This window comes from Copadichromis virginalis, linkage group LG20, assembly GCF_057382275.1.
Source record: "Copadichromis virginalis isolate Kocher_CV1m ecotype Utaka linkage group LG20, C_Virginalis_male_GT1.1, whole genome shotgun sequence".
Lineage (NCBI taxonomy): Eukaryota > Metazoa > Chordata > Actinopteri > Cichliformes > Cichlidae > Copadichromis > Copadichromis virginalis.
In genome coordinates this window covers 18,754,597-18,778,936 of record NC_140637.1, presented here as the reverse complement: position 1 = coordinate 18,778,936, position 24,340 = coordinate 18,754,597, and the positions used below count along the sequence as shown (strand labels likewise).

Sequence of the window (24,340 nt, the reverse complement as noted above, 5' to 3'; positions counted from 1 at the left end):
TAAACCCACAATGCAACAAAGTGTAGAGATTGTGAGTTTGCTTTAAAATAGGGTTTAATACATCGTGATTTATAAACTCTGCATTTCAGACTAATTTGCATGAAATCTCCTTCTGTGCTGTACGTGGTGTGAAAGACACACCAAGGATTTTGGTATCAGTCTTTTTTTCACTTAATGGTTAAGTTAACCAAGGTCCTCAGTGTTTCTTATATTCCTTAAACCATGTGATGGTTTTGGAGTCCAGCCATGCCACATTACCAGTGTTATGTTTGCTCACATCCACTAATTGAACTATAAATAAGCTACAGTATGATTCTGCTCTCTCTACATGTGCTGTAGATATACTGATTTACCGAGTGATTGTATATTCAACAGTCTGAAATGTTCTGAGTGGTGGCTTAACACAGACACATTACTTAATTCACTCTACTTAATAAATGGTAAAAGGATGAAAATGTTTTGTTTTTGTGACATTAACACACAACGAACAGAGGAAGAGGAACTGGGTATTAAACACAAACAAGTCATGGTAATTAAAAGGCCTTTATTTCCTATTTGTTTTTACAGAACTGTTAACACATATGATAAATTTGTAATAAGTTATTTGGTTCCCTTGATAACTTTATAAGGATCCCCAACGTTTGTCCACATAAGGGTCAAGAGGAGTTTGTGAGCAACGTTTGTGTCCAGTCAAGGGCTAAAGCATGCGATCCACAGTAGGCACAAGTACTGACATGAACACGCGCACCACGACACTAGACACGAAGAAACACGGCTAGAGGACACAACCTGACTGTCCTCTGATGCTTTAAAAGAGGATGAAGAGAAAGAGGTGAAAATAAAAAGGGAAAAGAAGAGTCTTGAGAATACAGTTGCATCAGGGATGAGGGGTGGAGGACTAAGCGCTCAAGAGGGGAGTTTGGTACGCTCCTGCATGTTTGGCAGTATACAGTATGTCCATGTTGTAAACATGAAGGCCGGCATTCTTTACGCCCAGCAAAAGCAGCTTCAGTGGAGAAATCAGTGAGCTTGCTTCCTATTCAGCATCATGAAACCGACGGTACATGGTTGGTTACACGTAAACGAGACAAAGACGCAATGAGAAAGCAAATGTGACAGAGTTTGGTGGCACATCTCTATATTCTACATTAAAGGCATACATCACAAAAAATTAAATGGCAGAAGAAGTGATTACACATATGCACAAGAATACAAAGGAGAAGTACAGCGAGTAATAGAGGAGACAAGACATCATGTTTCAAAGTGGCGTTTTTACCCGCTGAGAGGCTCCTCGACACATTTTGACAAGGTGGTAAAAGATCTGCTGAACTTTGGATGGTTTCCCTTTTTAAATCCCAGCGTTTGCAGAAAAATCGAATAAAACAAACAAACCACAACTGTGTGACCGGTGCTCTTTCAGCTGTCTGCACAGCTGAAAGAGCACACAGCTTCAGATGCGGATGTGCATAAAGATATTACACAGTTCCACAACCAGTAAGAGAACAGATTCATTTCCAGGTTCAAAACACAACTAAGACTGTTGTTTGACCATTACAGTCAAACGCACAAAGATGCACATTTACGAATGAGTAATGTGTCCCATGCATGCAGACCTGTACTGTATATTGTATAATCCAATGCTGTGGTTTTGCACCGTGTCTGCTAAAGGGCATACACCTCGTCTTTTTTTCCCACATACCCAAATACACACAACTACCAGTCCCCCATAGAACTTGTCCAGCGGTCATGCGACTGCAGTGACCCGAGCAGTAAAAGGTACTAAAAAAAACCCAAAAATATATCTCTAAAGTGTGCTATAGGTTTACCTGTAATCACCTTTGCCTCATCATCTGAAGTGTTTGTCACTGCTCTGCGTGTACTGTTATTGTGGCTTTGCAGATTCAAACAGTGGTGATGAGTGAAGGCAACCGTAATCAGGTAGTGGCAGTATTTTTAGAAATGCGCTGAAATTTTGTGTTTAAATTATTCTCAGTGCATCATTTGGTCACAGTCTATAGCGTTAACGGGACAGTGAGTAAAAACTATATTGCATTAGACAATGTGTAGCGTCACACAACACACTGCAGATTGTTACCAGAACAGGTGTGGCAGTTTGACAGATCTGGCAGGATTGAGGTGAACTTAAAGGAATAGTTCCACACTTGGAAAACTTGCTCATGCTCTTGCCTATTATTGATTGGCTGACACCACCCCTGTGTCATTGTTTTTTTTTTTTTTGCTTTTTTAAGTATAAAGCTCAGCACAAAGACTGGAAAAAGAGGTTGCCTCACTCGAAGTAAGAAAATATGCCTACTAGCACCACTAAAGCTCACAAAGTAACACATAATACCACTGTTTAAAATGTTCAAAGACAGAAAAGAAAAAAAAGGAATAAAACAAACTAGAGGAGTGTTTTTTTGTTCCATCAACAACTGATTTCAGGATGACTAAATAACACAAGCTTCATATTTTAGTGTGGACTGTGGAATCAGTCGTCTTTTCAAACTCTCTGCAAACTGGCAAGTCATTTCCCAAAATGTGAAACTATTTCTTTCGTTTAATTTTACGTGCATGACATCAAAATGATTTTTTCTGCCATGTGCCTGCGAAAATCATAACTCTATGCATAGTTCTATGGGAGGGATTCAGGTTTAAAACTTGGATTCCACTATTAAGTTTCTCAGCTTTTGCTCTCATTTTTGTTGCTTGAGCAGTTTGCTCAAATAAAAAAATGAAAAGAAATAAAAAGAAAACAACAAAAACAAGGGTAACTTCTTATTAATTGTACATGTAGTCACCAGTACATTCTAAACTCTGCTAAACTGGAAGAAGAGAAACTAGAAGAGTGACCCAGTTTGGTTCATAAATTGCACTCGGCCCAAGTATAGAACACTCTCTCGTATATATATATACATATATATATATATATATAATTCTTAGCGTTATTATTGAGAATCTATTGTGATGTCATATCTATTATTTATACTATCAAAACAAGGCTAATCACAATACTGGAAAATCAGCTACCTCTATGAAACAAGGACATCAACAGCTCCGAAAGTAGAAAAAGACACACTCACTCTACTAAACTCACAACTGTTCTCAATGCTCACATATACATTAAATGGATTTTTGCCCTCTTGATGAACAAAGACCTCTGAAAGGAATGTAAAAGAGAAACACTGGCCAAGGAAAATGAAGACATGTCAGATTTTTTTCTTCATAAATAAACTCTAGCTACTCAGCTGAGCTCTAAAGAGTTAGTGCTTGAGTTTTATGGCTTTAGTTTTATCTTATTCGTTTATCTTGTATACATGTACACGTATTGTATAATAAACACAGCAAAAGAGACACAGCCGTGAAGTATTTCAGGTCATTTAAATAGAAGAAAAAAGTAAAAACTTCCAAGTAAAGAAGAGACAAAAAGGGATTCCAAGTCATTCGCGTTCACTGGAATGGAACTATTTGTCTTTTGGCCCCAGGAAATGTATTTTCTATAAAGATATGATCCAACAGACATCTTTCTTGGTCAGTGCTGGCAGAAAACTGACTCCTACAATCCACCTACAAATTGCACATTTATTCAGCCTTTTCTAATAAGTTATTTCAGAATCACACTGCGTCAAATCTGCTATTAGAAACTGCTTATATCTTAGACTTGGAGATCCCCTTTCCCAAACATTAAAAACCCTAAATACATTTTTTGAAATAAAAAAAAAAAGCAATAGCAATTAAAATTCAGAAATGTGTCAAATATTGGCCTTCAGAAAGGTGCTGAAACAAAACAGATGGCAGATAAAAATAAAAATAAAAATTCTGATCACACAGAATTAGATAGCAAGCATGCGGCTACATTTTCATCCTACATGAACTCACACACAGTACTGGACGACACACTTGCTTAAGAATTTCAGGCGTGGAAAGGATCTTATTAGTAATATTATTCTAATATCTGTATGACATTCTCTCCAGTGACCCTCATGGAAAATAAATACACATTTGTTTCATTTTAGAAAATATACAGTGCATCTTTTTTCCCTTCGTCGTGTTATTAAAATGATAAATGACACCCATTTACGTACACGAGATATTTTTGCTTCGTCTCTAAAACATGCTCTTATGTACAGTATTTTGTATAAACATGCAGTATCAACGTGTATGAACTATGTATATAGGCAAAACTACACACCAATGGGTTGCTTGATTGCTTCCGTGTTGCCTTTTCTTTAGTGTTGTTTTCGTTAACTGAAGAAAAGAATGATGGGACGTGAAAAACTCAACTCCTGTCAAAGTTTGAAAGAAAAACCTATGATTTCCAACATTCATTAAATTCCCAAAAAGCTGTGGTAATGTCTAAAAAGCCGACCGCATTTACTTTACATTGACTTATATTGCACACAGTTAATGGGTAGCTTTTGCCGTTGGTGCTTTCAGACAGCAGGATTTGCTTTTTTTTGTATGTTTTTAAAAAAATTTTATTCATAGCTAGCTCAGCAAGGAAGTTTATTGGGGTCCAAACACTCTACACATATCAGGAGCCTTTTCTGCTTTATTCAGACCTGATGAGTTTGGGCTTTGTTCATTCCCAATATTTCTCTTGAACAGAATATTAATATACAAATATAGAGAGCCAAACTTGTATAGCCAAAATATGCACAATATCATATCATTCTTAGACATCTGTGTTGGGCTTGTCAAGCTGAGGACTGTGGGTATCTCATGTATGATTCAAGCTGCAGGAGACCAGGACTGTAGAAGTTTTTAGACCACAGAAACTTAAAAAAAAGTATTTTTAAGATGTGCCCTGGTTCAGTTTATAGATTTGGACAAAATAAGCTAAAAGGATTTAAAATATCTGCATTTTTAATTTTCAGCAGGACTTTTTACTTTAAATTATTTTTTTACACGACATTTTGGCTCTCTGTACTGGACCTAAAACATTCTGTTAAGAAACGCATTAAACTGAAGGATCTCTCTGTTATTATCAGGTTCATTTATATGAGGAGACCCGTTTGGCATGCCACATGGTGCCACAGAAAAAATTCAATCTCACAACATTTTATCACAGAAAAACTACACAGATCAAAGAACAGTTTTACCACAGAACAGAAAAATACCCGATAGTGCAATTATATTCAACAGTTTGGTAAGCTGTGTATAAAATACACATGGATCAGTGCCTTCTTCCAGACCACACCCTCGCAATCAAGTGAGAAATATAATATCCAAACAATTAAAACGCATACGCAAAAAGCCGAGGCAAAAAAAAAAGCAACAAAAACAACAACAACAAAAAAAGTCAATCACTGTCTTGCTGTCTGTTTGTTTTTCTTTATTACAGCTAGCAGTAACTACTAACGTAAATGATTAAAGCTCTGGTTTCTAAGTGTACTTAAATGTAAGATTTTGATTTAAAGTGCTTAAGGAACAAAAATGTTTGAAGTCAAATAGAAAAAAAGGAACTGAGATAAAAGGAAAAAGAGATTAAAAAAACAGGGGAAAGAAAGAAATGAAGAGAACAACACTGCTAACTGGAAGGCGTCCCTGGTAGTTGAAAATTGCTTATTTTGTTACTTGGAAGGCTTGTCTCCTTTATGACTGTAAGACGGTTATAGGGATTCCTTTGAAGTAAAACCCTTGTGTCAAGTCCATGACTAATGGCAGTAGCACTGAACAAGTGAGATACAGAATCAGAGGCGTTGGGAGGGGAGGTGGTAGACTGCAGGCGGTAATCGACACCTTGTAAATATCATGTCATTGGTGCTTGGAATCAGTCTTTGTTGTACCTGCTCTGATATTTCCACGCTTGTTGTTCCGATGACAGATGCAGCCTTTTTGCACGGTGGAAAAAAAAATATACACAAATACCCTTTTTTACTCCAAATCCATTATTCCCTCCCTCTCCCCTGACACACCACTTTAAGGATAAACTAACACTACTCGTGAGCCTTGGGTCACTCAAAAAGATCTTGAATTGAATATTTTTCTCGTCTACTTGAGTATCAGAATAATAATAACCCGTTTAGAAAAAAAGGCATGGAGTTTCACTTTCCTCTCAGTTTTCCTGAGACGATGGGCGGAAGGGTAACTAATCAAAACGGCAGTGTGTTTGTGGGTAACTGGATATGTGTCTATCCCTACTTTGCTACCCACCTCTAGGAATGTACTTTAAACTAACAGAATCATCTAGTATGATAACTGGCAGGTGTGGAACATGGTGCACAATACACCTAAGGAATGAACCTGCTTGTGTTATTTCTCTATCATATGGCAGTATAAAGCATTTTATTATTAAGCTCTATTCTAAGCAACATGTGTCACTAAAGGGAAAAGATAAGAAGTACAATATGAGTGAATGTTGTATGTTTTATCCCCTCTATGACCAGATTCCCGTATAGCACTCTTACCCTTCTTCATATTCTACTATGTATTCTTATAATATAATGGAACCACAACCCCAATACAAAAATAGATCTAAAGGAAATCAACGGAGCATCTGTCCATCCTGTAACTTATCTTCTTTTTTTAGTGGCATGATTTTATATAACATGATGCTTTTTTTAAACTACTCCCTTCATGTCAAATGGTATCAGTGGATCTTTTGAAGGGTGGCAGTGGGGAAGGAAGGAGGAGAAGGAAAAAAATGTGGAGAGGGGAGCAGATGTGCAGTTGGGGTGTTTGTCTGGAATATACACTGGGAAATGATGGGAAATGCATGGGTGGGTAGGTGTGGAGATGGTGTAGGTGGGTTTACTTCTTGGCATTCAGGGCTGCGAGAGCGGCATCCACCTCTTCCTCTGGCTGCAGTGGATGCCACTGGGCAATGGGGCGACGGGGGTTGGCCAGCATGTCGGACCAGTGTTTCAGCCCAGCCCCTGTGGACTTGCTTCCTACCAAGATCTTCCCAATGGCATCATTCTTGCCAATCTTGTCGTAATCCAGCACTGTGATCACAGCTAGGATTTTCTGGGAGAGCAGGAAGAAAGGTTTACAAAATCTGAAGTGGACTGTAGAAATCTGACGTTACTGAAAGATATTTTAATTGGTTACTGGTGTCAGAAGCCTGGGGAGTGTTTATGCTTTCTGCAAAGTATGAGCAATGCTTAGTGTATAGCGTCCTACACACCACAGAAAGTCATCATATACAATGTTTTTGGTGCTAAAGTACATATAACTTCTATTTTATAACACACAGCAACATGTGACAGTCATGAAAAGAACATTTTCATCATAGAGTCACATGACAACTTTCTTTTTCACATGATAAAAATATGTTTACATGGTCAGTGGTCCCTTTGGTCACAAGTGATAATAAATGGGTGTTAGTGTGGTGGTTTTCATTGTTTGAATAAAGTTAGATGAGAATATTGAAATCACTCTTATGTCTGTACATGAAATATAAGATGTCTAGTACCTCCAAAGCTCACTAATCATCACACCGATCCCACTTCTTGTGTACTCTACTTCACAACTACAAGTACCATCATAAATTTCATGAAAGACCTGAAAATTAGAAAGCCTGTGTACACAGGTGGATTTACATACTCACTTAACTGGAAAATACCACATCATGTTCTCATAAAATAAAAGACAATTTGGGATAGTGACAATTTCATATAAATATAACTGCCACACAGTCGTTCGTGGTATGCTTGATCACAGATTACTTGATAGACAACATTTATATAACGCTCGTTAAACAGCATGTGTTGACAGGATGCAGTGTTCATTGGCGTAACTTTGTGCTGAACATTGACGGGGTGGGGGTGGGGTAAATTCCCAGATCCCTGGGTAAATTCCCAGATGATTAAACATGCAACTATTTTGCTGGTAATACCTGAAATGAGTAAAGAAAATCAACAGCCTTTTTATGCAAGATAATTCATAATTTTATTGGGGGGGTTACATTGGTTGGGTCTAAATATTGGGGGGGTCATAACCCCCCTAACCCCCCTGGAAATTACGCCCCTGGCAATGTTACTCTTTCTGCACCTACTAAACGTTAAAGATTTGACAGGACTATTCCGCATCCTTACCTGCATTTGCTCAAGAGGGATCTCAAAGCTGAATGACTCATTGTAATAAGGATTCAAAGTGTTCTTTTTCACTGTCGTCTTCTTCTTCTTCAGCCTCTTTCCATTCTGCAAAAGGTTGATTTTCACATATGGATCTGAAAACAAAAACAGAGGAAAATCACGATAGAGGCTGACAGAAATCCCTCGCACATGCACGCTTTAGTCGCACTGCTTTAATGCACCAACAGATGGGGCCAACGCTGAACCCAGAAGACGTGAGGGTTGCTGCATGGTGACTACTGCAGCATCAGCACGTGAGCAGAGCAGAACCGACCTAATGGCTGTGCTCACATGCTTTCTCCTCCGCACAATGCAGTTTGCTACACCTAAATGTCTCTTTGCTCCAAAGAAATTAATAAGGAATAAAATATTTAAGCTTAGTACAGTACATATATGTATATATAAATAAATAAATATATATATAGAGGAGCCCACCTGACAATCCACCCACATCCATTTTCTTGAGGTTCTTGGCCTCCAGAATACAGATGGTGAGTTTGCCGGCAGTGGGGACATAACGCAGGGAGATGCAAATGTCACCCAGCTTCTCCGGCTGTGAGGACGAGGCAGGAGGAGAGAAAGTTAAAGCAGATCTGAAGCAGAACCTTTTCTTTGCACAAATACAGAAACGGTGTCATTTATATAACATTTTAAGTAAGCATATTCATTAACAATAATTCCTGCTGCCATTACTTTATTTTTAATACTATCTATATAGCTGATGTATCCAAAGTTAATATCAGTTAATATCAGCAAGAAATAATTCCAGTGGAAAAGAAGCTCTGTAGCGTCACAGCATACATTACTGCTGAGACATAGGAAGAAATACAGAAATGAAATTGTAGCTATGCTATACTGGTTGAAGGAGAACAAAAAGGGAAAGACCAAACTCTTGAATGAGCTGCACAAGAATCCCAGAGGGAAAAAAGTATTTTGTTTTAATTTATGCTTAAAGTGGACTTTTATTAAAGAGCTTTCTTAGAATAGCCTTTTAAAGAGGCACCTGTGTGGACATACAGCAGGTTTTTAAAGAGTGATATCAGCAGTGTGATAGAGGTAGTAACACTCTTCTTACCTCTTCTTGATCTGCACTGTCCAGGTCTCTCCACTCCTCAATTGGCTTTGCCAAGTCAAGGGTGTTCATGGGTATTTTAATCTCTCCAATGACGTCATGCTTAGAGAAGCGATCAAAGTCATAAACGGACATTACCAGAGTCTTTCCTCCCATCTCTTGGAATGGTATCTGAAAGATAACAACCCATTTACCTATTTTACTAATTTAAGTTTAATTCAACCGGTAGCAATGAGCACACATTTCTAACGGTTTATGACAAAAGATACTTGATGTATAAAGATCAGATAAATCTAGATCAGACCAGTATTGGCTGTTGCCCCTGGCCTGGAGCTCAGAATTGTCTAGCTTCATAACATGCTGCTTCAGCACAGCTGCCTGTCCCTGACTTTGACAAAGTAAAGCTGAGTTGTTTTCACAGAGCTGTGTCAGCACGCAAAGTGCACCAGAGGTGGCCCTCTCCTTTAATTTGATTCTCTACCATATTCTCCTTGTCAGACACCTTCAGTGTGTCTGCTGTTTTTCATCACTGTTGAAAAGAAATAAGAAACATAGTACCTGCTCAGCTCTAGAGGACAGAAGAGGGAAATTAGAGGAGAAGCTGACTCTTATCAGGACCTGTCCACACATCAAATGACTTGACATTCATGTTGTTTTACTAAGTAATTAATAAAGGCCATTTAGCTTTTGCTAGTAACTTACCTTAAAGGTAAAGGTCTCATTGAATACAGGATTCAGTGTTTTCTTGTGAACCTTTGTGTCAAACTTTTTCTTCTTGTCTGGGAGGACAAAGACTTTCACGTAGGGATCTGAGGTGCCACCGCTGTCCATGGAGAGGAGATCAGCGGCTTGCAGGATTCCCACAGTCAACTAGGGAATAAGAAGTTATGCAGTTAAGGCAGGAAAGGTTGAACTAAAACTAAAAACCCAATTTTGGTTTCATTTTTATTTTGGCAAATCAACTAAGAACTACTACACCAGAAGATGTGCTAAAAAGAACATTTAGCATGTGATGCTTCACACATTAGTAACTACTCACAGGGTCTGCTTTGAGTTCATTTTGACAAGAAAATGTCAAATAAACTACTCAAGCACTTGCCTTGTTCTCTTGGAAGTCATAATCAATTGAGTACTGCAGCTTCCCTAACTTTTCCTTCTCCTTCACTTCCTCTTCTTTTTCATCCCCAGTCAGTCCAGGTTCCACATCATCTTCTTCATCATCGTCATCCTGCGGTTTCTGCAATGACAGAAGGGGGGACGGTGGCAGAAAAAGGAGTGAGATGACGGTTCAGCGGAGCCATCTGTGCTGAACACCAAACCTTGGGTATCAGCAGTCGGGTTAGTCACAGCACCTACCTGCCACTTACCCCCGTGTTACTAGTGCAATCTGCTCATCGATGACCACGGTTGCAACCTGACTTGATTTCACTATTTCTTGGGTGACACCATTTGCTGTTTTTCTTTTTTGTTTTGTTTTCATGAGCGCTACGAGTCTTTTAAATCTGCATAAATCAAAGGCAGGGAACTACAAACTGTTGTACAAGTGTTGTTTCAATAGAAGTGTATGTTACGTAAAAGACTGAGAAAGAGGGGCAGAGAGAGATTGAGATTAAGGAGAGAAACAACAGAATAAAAGCAAATAGAAAAGGAGTGAACGAAAAAAACAGGAACAACTTACATTGCAATGCAATCTAGTACAACAGCTCTGCTAAACCCTTGGAAGGTCTCAATTTCACTTCTTAAAGTCACTGTAAAATCTCAAATTAATATGACTCACTTGTGTAGCTACCAGTAATAGTGATATTACAAGGAGTGGACAAAAAAACAGAAACAGAGCGGGGAAGAGGACTTTTACTTTGAAGGAACAGCATCACACAGGTAGCTGCACAAATCCCAAACATGACTCATTTCAAATGAGTCATGTTAAGTTGTTTAAAAAGTCTGAAAAATTGTGATGGCGTATCCCACACAGAGTAACGCTGTATCAGCAACGAAGAGCCAATGTCAAAAGCAAGCACGTTAAAGGATGTCATGGGATGCTTTTCAAAAACAAGTTAACATTTATTACAGAGCTGCTGCATTATTGCATTGCAGTGCTAGGTGTCCTTGCTATTTAGTTGGCTCCGTGTACAGTGTTTCCAACAGAGGCTGAGTGTCCTCACTGAGTGAATGTGAAGGACAGCGCTATCAGGCGTAGATGTGATTTGATCAAAGCACTGACGCAGTACTTACTGACACTTCTTGAAAAGCTCTCAAACTTGCTCAAACCGCGGTGATATTGGCAGTCTGGCAATCAGTTTACTGTAAGCCAGACTATATTAATGTCTGGCATCTATCTCCTCCTGACAACCTTAAATCCCATTAATGTGTTTACATTGATATTGTTGTTATGACTTTGCTTCAATTACTGTACTCTGGGCTGACTGCTGTAACTAAGTGAATGATTGAAAGATTTCATAATTTATTCCAGAGTCCAGATTTTCGAGCTGATGCAAATTATTGTCCCACTTAATCACACGCCAGAACAACATTCAGCAGCTTACTGACATTTAACTGCTCCTGAGATAATCAGGGCATGATGAAGAAGATAATTCAAATCTTCTGTTATCGTGCATCTTGCTTTTACATTACACCCAGTGACTCTTCAGGGTCCCATATCTTTAGAGGCGGTCACGACTAATCTAGCAAGAGCAATTTGCTAAGATATGAATCTTAAAGTAAACTTTCATTTTGCTATAAGATACTGGGTAATCTCTCAGCGTGGCCTCCTTTTCTACGGCTCCCCTCCTGAAAAAACACTGACGTCTTCGTGAGATCCAGCTACTTACTGATCTGGAAAAGGAACAGGGCATCCACACAGATAATGCACTACCGCGCACACTCGCTGCACAGCATACTGAACCCCACCATACCCACACGCACGCACGTCCTTAGATGCATACAGCGGCATGTTAGGACCATTCTAAGGGGTACATGATAACTTGAGAATTGGGAGAAAATTCTGTGATTTGTAGAACTGTGCAAAACACTTGAGCCATCCCTCATTTCTTTATATTTTACTTCCAAGGAGTCAGTGTTTCTTGTAATCTTTAAAGTGGTCTTGAGCAATAATTTCCCAGGCATTCTGAGAGCCTTGCAAAGTTTTTCTTTGGATAATTGCTGCCAGTCCAGTCTTTAAACCTGATCATTTTCAGAGGACTGTTTTCTTTTTTGTTTATTAAGCTATTTAACACTGAAGTATGAATCATTTAAGCATAAGAAATACACTTAACACAAGGAATGAACCAGTGTTGTGTCTACACATAACAGACAACTTAACAAAGAACCAATTTTGTCTTGTATCTTTAGGGACTTTGTTACAAGGAGGAAGTTGCAACATCTATTTCTTAAGTTGAGTCTACAAAAAACATAACAGTTTCATAGGCATAAAATAGCATTTTGCACCAACAGGTTATACCCAAAAAGCTATTATCCAAAAACTTGGAATATATCAGGATGGTATGTAGCATTATGCCTGTGGCAGACTGACGACCTGTCCAGCGTGTACCCTCCCTCTCGCCCTAAGACAGCTGGGATAGGCTAAAGCCCCCCCGCGACCCTGACAAGGATAAGTGGAAGAGAATGGATGGATGGATGGTATGTGGTATGACCTTTAGAAATGTGACGAAACTGGACAAGTGGAGAACAAAAGAAGACGTGGCAGGCCTAAAAAAACAGTCTAGCGCAGATCAACCGTATCTGAAAGTCAAGTTCTTAAGAATCAAACTGTGAAATTTCTGAATCATGGATGTTTGAAAATAGCTCAATGCACCTATTTCCCAACTTTCAAAAAAAGGTGGCTCAAGACTTTTGCACAGCACTATAAGTCGTAAAGTTGATTCAATTTTTATGTTAAACAGGAAAAAATGTTCCTGTCAGGGAACCACATCGCCCTGCTCTCCAAGGCTGGAGCGACCTCACCACGCCACATATGTGTAGACATCATATTATTGTGATTATGAGACAAAATTTCTAATCTAAAAAGTTTCTAATCCGGACGCTAAAATTCATTTAATTTTCTCTACTGCAGCCAGCACGTACGGAAGGAGCAGGAGCATTGACCCAACCTTGCAAACTGAAGCTAAGTGGAGGGTTTTTAATCCAAAAAATAAATCTTTTTGTACATTATGGACATAATCTCGTACTTAGAGTATTTTTCCCTCAAAATATTACACTCCATACCCTGGCTCTAGAGTTTTTTATTTTATTTTACCTAGAACGGCCCGAAAATGCTGTTGAACATGCAGACTTACATGCATGCTTCACACCCCCACTCACCCATCTCCCACACACACGCACACACACACACACACACACACACACACATACACACACACACACACACACACACACACACACACACACACACACACACACACGCACAACCAAATACACTCACATTCTCACACAGTGTCCTACGTGGCATTCTGTATCTTTATTGTTGTAAATGCTTTTCATTCAAGCATGCCAGGCCACACAATGCAGGATCCAAGATTATTTCTGATGGTAAATGTAAATGGTTTATCTTGTGATGTCTTAAGTGTGGTAAAGGTTATGCGTTGATGTTTCATTTAAACGTCGAGGCCCCCAAAAATCTATATTAATGTCTCGAGTGAAATGTACACATCCACTGAGGGATCATGCTGAGAATTAGCAGTTCCTCTCGAACTTTCAGAGGGGGTTCAAAGATAAAGAAATGGTACGTCTGAATGAATGCCCTTTCAACTCCATGGGTTGAAATGTAAGCTCAGTACTGAGTTTTTATTAAGCAGAATGTGTACTAAAGCAGCCGGTTGACTCGTGCGGCATTAGGTTTGGATCGACTAAAATCAGGCTTTTGCATTTGACTGAAGATGTGGGCAAACATTCTGGCCCACCATTTCTCTTCAATGGCACCCAAGTGCTTCGGGGAGAGAGAGGGGATCAATGACTGTCACCTAGTATGTCAGCAGCATGGGTCATCCAGGAAAGTTACTCTCAAGTCAAGTTGTGGCCATTCAATGGTACCTACTGCAAGGGCATATGCTGGTCTTTGTCAAGGGGTACAAACATCTTTATCTGCTGTGGAACTCGGAGCATGTTTGCACAACCTGGGGTACACCATATTTATTTTATAGCTAAGTTAGCAAATCTTTGAAGAGGAATTATTTGTAAGACATCAGTATTTTTGGTCGTGATACACAATAGAGGCCTCTAATAGTGGAAACATGCTCCAAGCTCTCAGTGAGGTAAAGTTTCAGCTAATATTTGACAAATATCCAGCTTACCCCTTGCACATGCATGTTAGTGATCTCTAGTGAGCTGCTCAGTGCACTCATCATTCAAAGGCTCAACCATAGGATGAGTTTCATGTTCATTTCAAACCATAGACAACTTAAACAGATGTCTGTTCTGTTTTTTGTTGTTTTTTATGCCAAAATTGCAATCTCTGGATATACAAGACATAGCATTTAGTGCGGCATATCAGTTCAGTGGGTTTTGCGAAGCAGCTTAATCGCTCCCATGGAGTCCTCAAGCACCCACAGCACCTAAGCTTGCAAAAACTAAGGAAGCCATAGCACTCATTGTCATCATCACTGCAATCCAACCCCTCCAAGCCCAGCCCAGCCCAACCCCACTCCCACCACCGCTCCCACCCTGCCCTGGTCTGTGCTTACACAGAGTGGCCAGAGAGGGGTGCCGCGTGCTATCAGACCTACCGTAGGCAGAGAAGTCCACCACAGTCAAGATACACGGAGCACACATAAGACACAAAGCAGGAAGGAGGAGAGCAGAGACAAAGGAAGAGATTGAACTCACAGCAGACACCAAAGAAGGGTAATCACAGCAAATGTAGTTAGCTACACTGTAGGGACTGAGGAAAATGACAGACGGAGAAGCCCCCTCATTAGCACAATCATATCTTGTGCAGCAAGTCCATTGGAGTTTTAAAATAACATCAATTTTAGATATGTTACTGCACCTCATCAAATTATCAATCATGTTTGTGGAAAAAATAATAATTATAGGCCCAAAACAACACCATTGTACTAACTAGTAATTTAAATAATTACTCTTTCAGGACGAGGAGAAAAACAATGGCTGTTCTGTATGTTAAAGTCTTGTCATTTTCCACTCAAGTCCCAAAGCATAAGTGAGAGAAAGAGCAACAATAACATTAATGACAAATACATTAAATGAAAAAAAGAAAGAGAAACAAATAAATTAAAAAACATTAACCATGGTGGATAAAGAATGTAATTAACAACTGTGGAGAAAAACTGGGTTAGAAAACATCAAAATTGTAAAGAATCTCTGTTTTCATCTAGCCTAAAATCCAACACAATTCAAACAGGCTAAATTATTTTTAAAGCTACTTGAGTAAAATATGGAAAAATGCTTTTTGTTATTATTTTATTACAATGCCAAACACAACACCCCTAAGCCTTTATATAATAGGCCTATTATTATAGTCATATATAGGTTAAAGACATTTGTTGTTAGCTTTGCTTTATATTCAGTACAATTATAAATTATATCAGGCAGGAAACGTCCTCCTGAGGCAGAACATACCTCTCCACCTTTCAGGTTCTTCATTCCCATGTCACCCTTCCCCTTCTTGCCCTTCTTGTTCTTCTTCTTTTTGAAACAGCACTTCTTGACGATGCAGAAGCAGCATGTTAGAATGAGTAAAGCAGCGACCACAGCGATGGCAATGATGGCCCATGATGGCACTGAGGAGCATATACAGACCAGTGTACAGATGAACCCACACAGAAAAGCTACAAGTAAATACTGTGACATTTGACCGACCAATCATTAAGCCTCCTGTCACGTCCTGAGCCAAATATATTTAGTAAAAGGTGGTAGGTTAGCAATTAGATCTAGTGAAAATTTGATTTCTCTGCCATTAGGAAGAGCAGCCAGTGATCAATACTGAATAAAGACATTAAAGGCCTGCAAATGCCTGCAGCAAAAAGAGAAAATCTAATTCCAAATTCATTGCTTAGAGTTGTATCAATGGGAACTGATGGCTGATCGGATGATTGGGGCTTGCGTGGCACTCACGTGGGATCTTGTCGATTTCATTCAGGAACTTGTTTTTGATCTCGTCAAAGGCATCATTCTTGCTCACTGGTTCGGTGGAGTTGTCTGCCGAGACTAACGCGACCGGCGCTGGAGTCACAGTCAAGGCACTGGCTCCCGTTGGCTTAGCAGCGACCATGGGCGTTGTCTGATGCCTGAACAAGTTCCACTTCATTTAGGCTGCACGTACTGTCCGTGAAAAAAAAGGGGAGGGGTTTATTAGTAGGGAGACCAGACCATTCATGACTTGTTCTCAACCAGCATAATATATTCCACCTGTGTGTCACTACACTGCCAACATTCACAGGTGGGTATTAACAGTTTGACATTAAAGGGTGGAGTCATTTGGCTGATTTTCACATTTTTTGAAGATGTTTGAAAGAAAAAACTACATGAATAAATGCAAAAACACACAAGTTATAATAAAGCATTAATTTACCAGAAAACAATCAGAAAGGCTAAAACAGTGAAATACTTTGTTTGACTTAAAAGATAAAATGGATATATGGATGGAGCTGTCTTATGAAAGTCGTCTAAATCAGCGGTTCCCAACCATTTTTGTGCTACGGACCGGTTTATGTCCGACAATATGGTGTCGCGGATAAATACAACAAAATAAAACCAGTACCAAAAAAGGAAGATTAATTCATAACACACTGGAAAAGACCCAGGGAAACTGATAAAAACGATTAAAAAATGACGATAAAAAACAATAAAAACCCTGAAAACCATAAATTTCACACCTGGGCCTCAACTCTTGCAGCCTGGTTGGGGACCACTGGTGTAAATGATACAAAAGGTATAGGAGAGGGATAGCTGATGTATTCGATTCATGGTTTTGATATTTACTCCCTTTTGTGACATATAAAAATGTGTTTGTTAGCCACTGAGACCCAAAAATGTAAATCACCAAATTAAATACAGGTCATGACAGAAACAAAAGATTCATTCACAGAACTTGAACTTATAAACTTCTATGTAGCATTAAGTTGGACCAGTTGGATCTTGGTTTTTACATTTCTAATACTTGGTAAGTCCCAACGCTACTGATTATTTTGAGGAAATATACCTATAAAAAAGCAAAAAAAATGTTATTACGTATGCTGAAGTATCACTGAGATCAATTTAGCTCCAAACTCTCTCTCTCTCATGCCTCCAGTTAAATATATATGTAGTAGTATGTGCAGAGGCTGCTTTAAAATCCATCTGCTGAATCCAACCAGAAGGAGAAAATTATATTTACAAAATAGTTTTGTGACAGTCGCTTAGAAGCCAGTTTTGATATACTATGCAATGCTGACAAATCAAATGCGAAACTTGAAATCTCCTGAGTGCACACAGTGAGTAGAGAGTGTCTGGTGTCCAGAAGTTAAACCTCTGAAATGAACAATATTTGCATGTATATAGACTTAAGATGTTTCAACTGGGGAAATGAGAAGCTGATCTGTGTGCATGTTTGTCTGTGTGTGTGTTTCTGTGTTTGTGTAACATATGCCAAAGTGAATATTTTAAATCTGACTTTTCTTTTCAAATGTCTGGAGAGGGCCCCGTGTCCGATTGGCGACCTGTCCAGGATATACCCCTCTCGCTCTATGGTAGCTGGGATAGGCTTCCTCTAATATAAGCTGAGAAAGGAGATCTTTGGGTTCCCAGAGAACCTTGGGTAAGGCTCTGTGATTTCATTTCAACTTTGTTCATGACGAGCTCACCAACAATTATATAACTTAACAACCATTAGGTGAATAGTATGGAATTTTTATTTTATTTTTATTTTTTTGCTTTTGTGCTATTTCCAACTCAATTTTTTTAGACATTCTCTTTATTTATCTTGCAGTCAGCCAGTTCATCCACTGTCTGAAACAAGCCACTGTATCTTTTAATTGGCTGCCCCTCACAAATGAAGTATTTGACCTGTGGCTAACAGGGCCGTTTATTGCTCACAGCATTTGTTTGCCTTATATTACTGTATAAGGGATATGCAAACTTTATTACATCATGAAGAGCTAAGAGTAGACAAAAACTAAAACAAAGTGTGTAGATGAGCCTGAATCTTTGGCTCCCAACCATTATTTGTACATAGGTTGACTTTATTATGTGAAACTCTGGTCATGGGTACTAAAGGCATTTGCTGCTGTAGAAGTATACATGACAGTAAAATCATAAGAGATCCATTTTAACCTATTTCATAAAATTCTGATTTGCAAAGACTTTACTTGATCAAGGCACTAACGCTATTTCTAGTCTGATGTTGCTTCCATACGTGCGCCAGCTGTGCCTGACCAGGAGAGATGTTTAACCACACACAGAAACAAAATGAACTACTACTAGCCATTCTCCTGTGGTGTTTCCAGAGGCCAAACAAATGTTCAATCAGAGCTCTTATCTGTTCCAGAAATCACAGAGTGACAAGTGCAGCTGAAATCAGCCTGCCGACAGAGCGATGAGTGATTGGGCAAGACCTTGATTCAGAAAGCAGAACGAGAAGACAAGCATAACAAGAGCAGATTTCTGCTGCTGATTTCATTAAAGTCATGGTGATATGGGGAAAAAGAAGGAATTTCCTACTTCTCAAGTGCCAATTCTCCAGGATGGTGCCAGAGATTCTGCTTCTATTTATTGCTACATATAAATTATTCAAATTGAGGCTGACAGCGGAAAGGATAAGCTTATATTATTCAGGGGCCAGGACCACTTTATACATCCCAAAATATATTATGTAAAATAACTTGTGCTGCTGTTATGCAGACTGATGTTACCAGTGATGAACATCTTGTGAATATATACATAGATGGGGAATTGAACAATTACACAAACATTGTCAGTTATTGAGAAAATTACTGAGGAATGCTTTCATCCATCACACATTTAAAAATGAGTGGGCTGTTCAATGAAACAGCAATCACAAGCCTCACTGTCTCCACTCTCCACTGTATTATGCATTACAGTAGATATTGTAGCGCTGTTAAAGATATCCACTTACATCTGAGGTTTATGGGCAGTTTTTCCTTTTTGTCCCTCACATTTGATCAAGCCAGACCAATCAAATTACTTTTCATGGTTATGTGTACAAGAATTTTATCTCCTCCACACTGAGGATGAACATAGGGGACACAGACTTGTTTTATGACAGACATTAGCCCTGTTTTACAGCTAGCTAAGCCCTTACTACTCGCTCCAATAAAATCAGATAAATAAACCATTTTTATTTTAAAGAATGCCAGCAAACACCAGACAATGCCTTTTAACAAAACTAAGATTTGAGAAAAATATCTCCTTGTGGAGGCTGCACTAAATACCAAATACACACAGTCTCAGGGGTAGAAAACTTAATCTTCTGAATAAAAAACAGGTCATATCAGACATCCAAGCAAATTGACCTTGCAAGGTGCTTGTTCCTTTTCTCTGACTAGATCTAAATATGCATATCCTGAAATAACTTGCAACAATAATGATCCACAATGCCTCGCTATCTAAATAAAGGAACATTTCTTAATGGGGAATTAAGCATACAAAAACAAGACTAAGAGTTACCAGCCATGCTAATAGCTGCATCAGTATGCTGTCATGCTAGCAGCTATGACATTCGCAGACATTCGCTAGCAGGCTAACATGTGCTCAGGGTGATTGGTATCACGTATGACGGTTTTGCAGGTATTTAGTCTAAAACCAAAAAGTTACAGAAGATAAATAAGTATTCTAAGTCGTTACAATTAATTTTTGTTTAATAAAAATGCAAAGCCACCAATGTGAATCCTCAAGTGGCACTAGAAGTAAAGCTAAGTAATTATAATACATCATCTGGAATGATGAATATCTGCACAATATTTTGTGTATTTTGGAGACTTTAACTGGGTAAGTGAAAACTTTATCTTACTGGTAAATGAAAAGTCAAAGGATCCACAAAGTCATTAAAATTCTTCCATTAAGGAGGATAAACATTTGTACCAAGCCTCAGAGTAATCTATCAAATAGTTGTTGGAACTGTTACGCCTCCTCTTCTTTCTGCTCTCGCTGCAGGGTTTCTTTCCACAGCAGTCTGTAGGCAGGAAGAGTTGCTGACATATTATGGGTATGCTTGTGTAGGCCTCCACAACAGCTCAAATAAGCCTGGCCTAACTTTTTTTTTATCTGTCTCCTTTCAAGGATCCACCTTTCATGTATTTTTTAATTTTTAAGAAATGAACTGATAATTGGCATCCTAACCTTTCTATCTCCTGTTTTCTCACTCGATGTGAGCTACAAGATGTTTCTGCCAGCACCAAAGTAGTATACTACCCACCAGGCTGACACTACTAAGAGCCATGTCGAAGTGCAGCTGATAACTACAAAGATCTGCTGTAATCTACCATCATAAATCACTACAGTGCATATATGTAACATATTAACGCAACATTTTCACACTTGTGCAGAGGTTCTAAGCAAGAAAACTAGGAGTCAGACTGGGAAGTTCAGTCCCTGAACCAACAGATTAAACCCTGAAGATAAGTAACAGTAACACTTGCCCCTTGCTCATTATCATCACTGAAAGGCCCTTGAGCAACACACTTAAGCTCCATCTGCTTCAGCAGAAATGTACAGTGACCAGTACATCAGACAGTATTTGTACTGGGCAGCTTCCAGATCTAAATGTGTTTAAGTGTTTGAGAGTTGAACAGGCCCTGAAACAGCAGCAGTTAGGGCCAGGAAAGCCCACCCTGGATGGTATAAATAGCCTTTCCATCCAATATATATTTAATATAAACCATGACTACTGGAACTCTGTGGGAGGTTTAAGCTCCATCTTTCAATGTGCGTCTCATTTCGTTAGAGTTTGAGTCATCAGAATTAGTTAAAACAAAATGGCTCAGCTGCACGGCACACAGCAGCACAGCTATGGGCATGATCCTTCCCTTATCACGAAACACACTGCTCAGAGTTGGATTGAGATCAAGCAGATTTAGCTTTCCCATGCAAACAGACTTGGTATATTAACGCCAAGTACAAGCACAGCACTTGTAAGTGGTACGCAAAGGTTAAATATTTGTCTTTCAGTAAAAGGTGGGATAAAATAAAGGTGAAGGCAGGTGGTTTTAATTTAACTAACAATCACTGGAAATGCCAAAGGTTGTTTCTTTCATTAGTAAACAAATTAAAGACTTTTTTAAATGCATTCATCTTTTCAAATGCATTAAATAACTACTTCAATCCTTTAGTTGCAGAAATTAATATGCATCTTGTTGCATTTGGTGTCCTAACCTAAGCTCCAAGCTTTAGGAGTGTGCTTTGCATCATATTTAAGAGCACGAACTGCATGTGTTTTATGCTGTAAAATAAATAAGATTAGTAGGTGATATTTAACAAAAAATACTCAAGGCACACTAATGGTTTACCACATCATATGTTGTCTTCATCATCATTAGAGGAAAATATGAGTCACTTAGAAACAGTCCAATACATCTCCAGGCTTATCACTATTATTACCCTGCACCTGTCAAATCCTAATGATGCAATCAGTGTGTCCTCGTGCAAACATAAAAAAAAAAAAACATCACTAAGAAACATGACTAAGAAATTCTGTGCCCCTATCTGAGGTCATGTGCATGACATTTTGACCATTGTGACATCCTCTCCAGCGATGGGAAACCCCAGGCTGCAGATAAGCCAACTGCAAGCACGGCGACTGTGTTTAGTAAGGGCTTATTAGCAACCAGGTCAGATCTCCGAAAAAACAACCTAAGGAGAGTAAGCTAAAGTCACGCAGCTGCACAACAACAGGGCAGCCTGAGTAGCAATTAATTAACAATCTGCAGCCAAAGAGCCAGGTCTGTTTTCCCTCTGCGCTGACGCTTTGCCTCTATAGCCTTTCACACAGCTGTCCAATAGTGGCCAAAGTATATCTGTGTGTGTGCAGCAAAATTATAGATCCATCCAGACTTGAATTCAAATGCAACGCATGGCTTTAAACCCCAGAAACATCATAACATCTACTTTCAAAATGGCTTCTACAAATGAAAAGAAAACTGGTCCCAGGGTCATGTGACTGCAGCCTGGGGCAACAGTCAGGATCAGTGGGGCGGCAAATTAAGTATTGAATACAGTAAAGCACTTTGAAAAGATACAAAGAGAAAGGACAGTAAAGGGTGCTTGGATGTCATTGGCCACCAGACGACCAGGGCCCTAAAAGATACAAAGCAATCTGAATTACTCTGACCCCAGTGAAATCATTCAACCCCCACCGAGGCTCCTACCATCTGTGACATTATGGCTTCTGTCTGGGTGAAGTGCTTGGCCTCATACTGAACTAGCTGTGCATCCCATGCTGCTTCATAGCCCTATAAGCCTTCATAATGTGATTGTTTATACAAGAAGCTACATACATGCAAAGCCTTTCATACTAGACAGACCCTTAAATTTTGCAGAACTGACCCTCATGCAAAATAGTATTTCTTTCACAGACTATCCCTTTGTGATAAGTTGCATGTATGGGTGTGCTCTAATTTTGTACTTTTGTGCTTCATGCTGAGTGACTCTTTCATCTGAATCCCAATGAGCTATTTTAGGTTTGAGCCAAGTTGCGTTAGATATTGAGGATATCGTTTAAAGGGTAATTGTTCAAAGGCATCACGCAAATCTCGAATTCATGATAAACACACTTGAAGACACTGGACGAAGAGAATACTGGCTCAGCTAGCACTGAGTCACAGCTGACCTCTGACTCTCTAGGCTGGATTTCAGCTGAAAATGTGGACTGGAACATTAAGAGAATAAGGAGCATTGTATTTTATTAGATCCATCAGACAGAACAGCACTGTAGTTGGAAAGCTGAGCTGAGATGGTGGAGTTCTTTCAATTAGAGATAATGTGCAGCTTTGTTCCTGAACTCTTGCTACTTTATGGTAATTCACCCCTGCTGAAATGGACTCAGGGCTCCTATAGTCATAATGGGCTCATTTTGGCCAAGTTTTAATAGGATTACAGTGAGGATACTGATAGTTGCCTTGCGTGTTATTTACCAGCAAAGACACAGTGTGGACAAAATCTAAGATTGCAACTCACATGTCACTTTATTAGGTTTACCTTACTAGAACTGGATTGGAACCCTTTCTGAAGGCACTATTTATATTTTAAGTATTCATGTAATATATTAATGTAATATTATTCATGGATAGATTAGACACTCACAAGTCACTTTATTAGATACAGTTTGCTAGAACTATATTCTGACCCATGGGTCATACCAGCCCTAATTTTTCATAGCATAGATTCAACAAGGACATTCAAGGAATGTTGTAAATATTTCTTGGAGATGTTGGTCCATATTGGTCCACATATGATGGCATCACACATTTGCTGCTAATTTTCAGCTGGACATCTATTATGGAAACTTCCCATTTATGTTCAAGAAACCAGTTTGAGATGATTTTTGTGACATGACATCTTACCCTGCTGGATACATTCATTAGAGATGGGTACACTGTGGTTACAAAGGGATGGACATGGTCAGCAATGACAATTATATAGGCTGTGGCATTAAAAGGAATTTCAACTGGTACTGAGGGGCCCAAAGTTCCACCACACCTTTACCTCACCATCAGCCTGAACATGGATACAGAGCAGAGTAGATCGATGTGTTAATGTTGTCTATGCCAATTTCTGACCCTACCATTCAAATGTTGGAGCAGAAATCAATACTTATCAAGCCAGGCAACATTGTGAAAATTGGAGCCTGTTTCCAGTTCTTAGTTAACTGGTATGGCACCCACTGTGGCCTCCTGCTCACAGGATAGTTTCTCTTTTTTGGTATTCTCTGTCAACCTTAGAGATGGTAAGGGAAAAATCCAGTAGATCAGCATTTTCTGAAATACTCTGAATCATCCATCTACAAGACACGCCATGTCCAAAGTCACTTTAATCACCTTTCTTCCCCATTCTGAATCTTGGTTTAAACTTCAGCAAGTGGTCCCGGCCATGTCTACATGCCTAAATGCACTGAGTTGCTGCCTTGTGGTTGGTCGATTAGATGTTTATGCAAATGAGTTAGGTGCCCCTAACAAAGTGGGCAGTGAGTGTATATTCATTTGTATATGCAAAAACACAATTACACTGCCAC

At 39.1% G+C, this 24,340-nt stretch overlaps 1 protein-coding gene across 6 annotated transcripts in view; it reads right to left on the bottom strand.

The window, feature by feature from the left end:
* Positions 1–524: 524 nt before the first annotated feature.
* The window catches only part of LOC146684637 (synaptotagmin-2-like), a 126,852-nt gene continuing 103,036 nt past the window's right edge, over positions 525–24,340 (bottom strand). For 5 of the 6 annotated variants that reach the window (XM_085444201.1, XM_085444199.1, XM_085444202.1 and 2 more), the window contains 8 exons: positions 16,234–16,440; positions 15,739–15,899; positions 10,247–10,384; positions 9,850–10,017; positions 9,151–9,318; positions 8,511–8,628; positions 8,037–8,170; positions 525–6,966 (listed from right to left, as the gene is read on the bottom strand). In XM_085444201.1, the coding sequence (XP_085300327.1) occupies positions 6,751–6,966; positions 8,037–8,170; positions 8,511–8,628; positions 9,151–9,318; positions 9,850–10,017; positions 10,247–10,384; positions 15,739–15,899; positions 16,234–16,426 (1,296 nt within the window). In that variant the 5' untranslated portion in view covers positions 16,427–16,440 and the 3' untranslated portion in view covers positions 525–6,750. The remainder of the gene's footprint in view (positions 6,967–8,036; positions 8,171–8,510; positions 8,629–9,150; positions 9,319–9,849; positions 10,018–10,246; positions 10,385–15,738; positions 15,900–16,233; positions 16,441–24,340) is intronic. The other variant, XM_085444204.1, reaches the window with a different exon arrangement.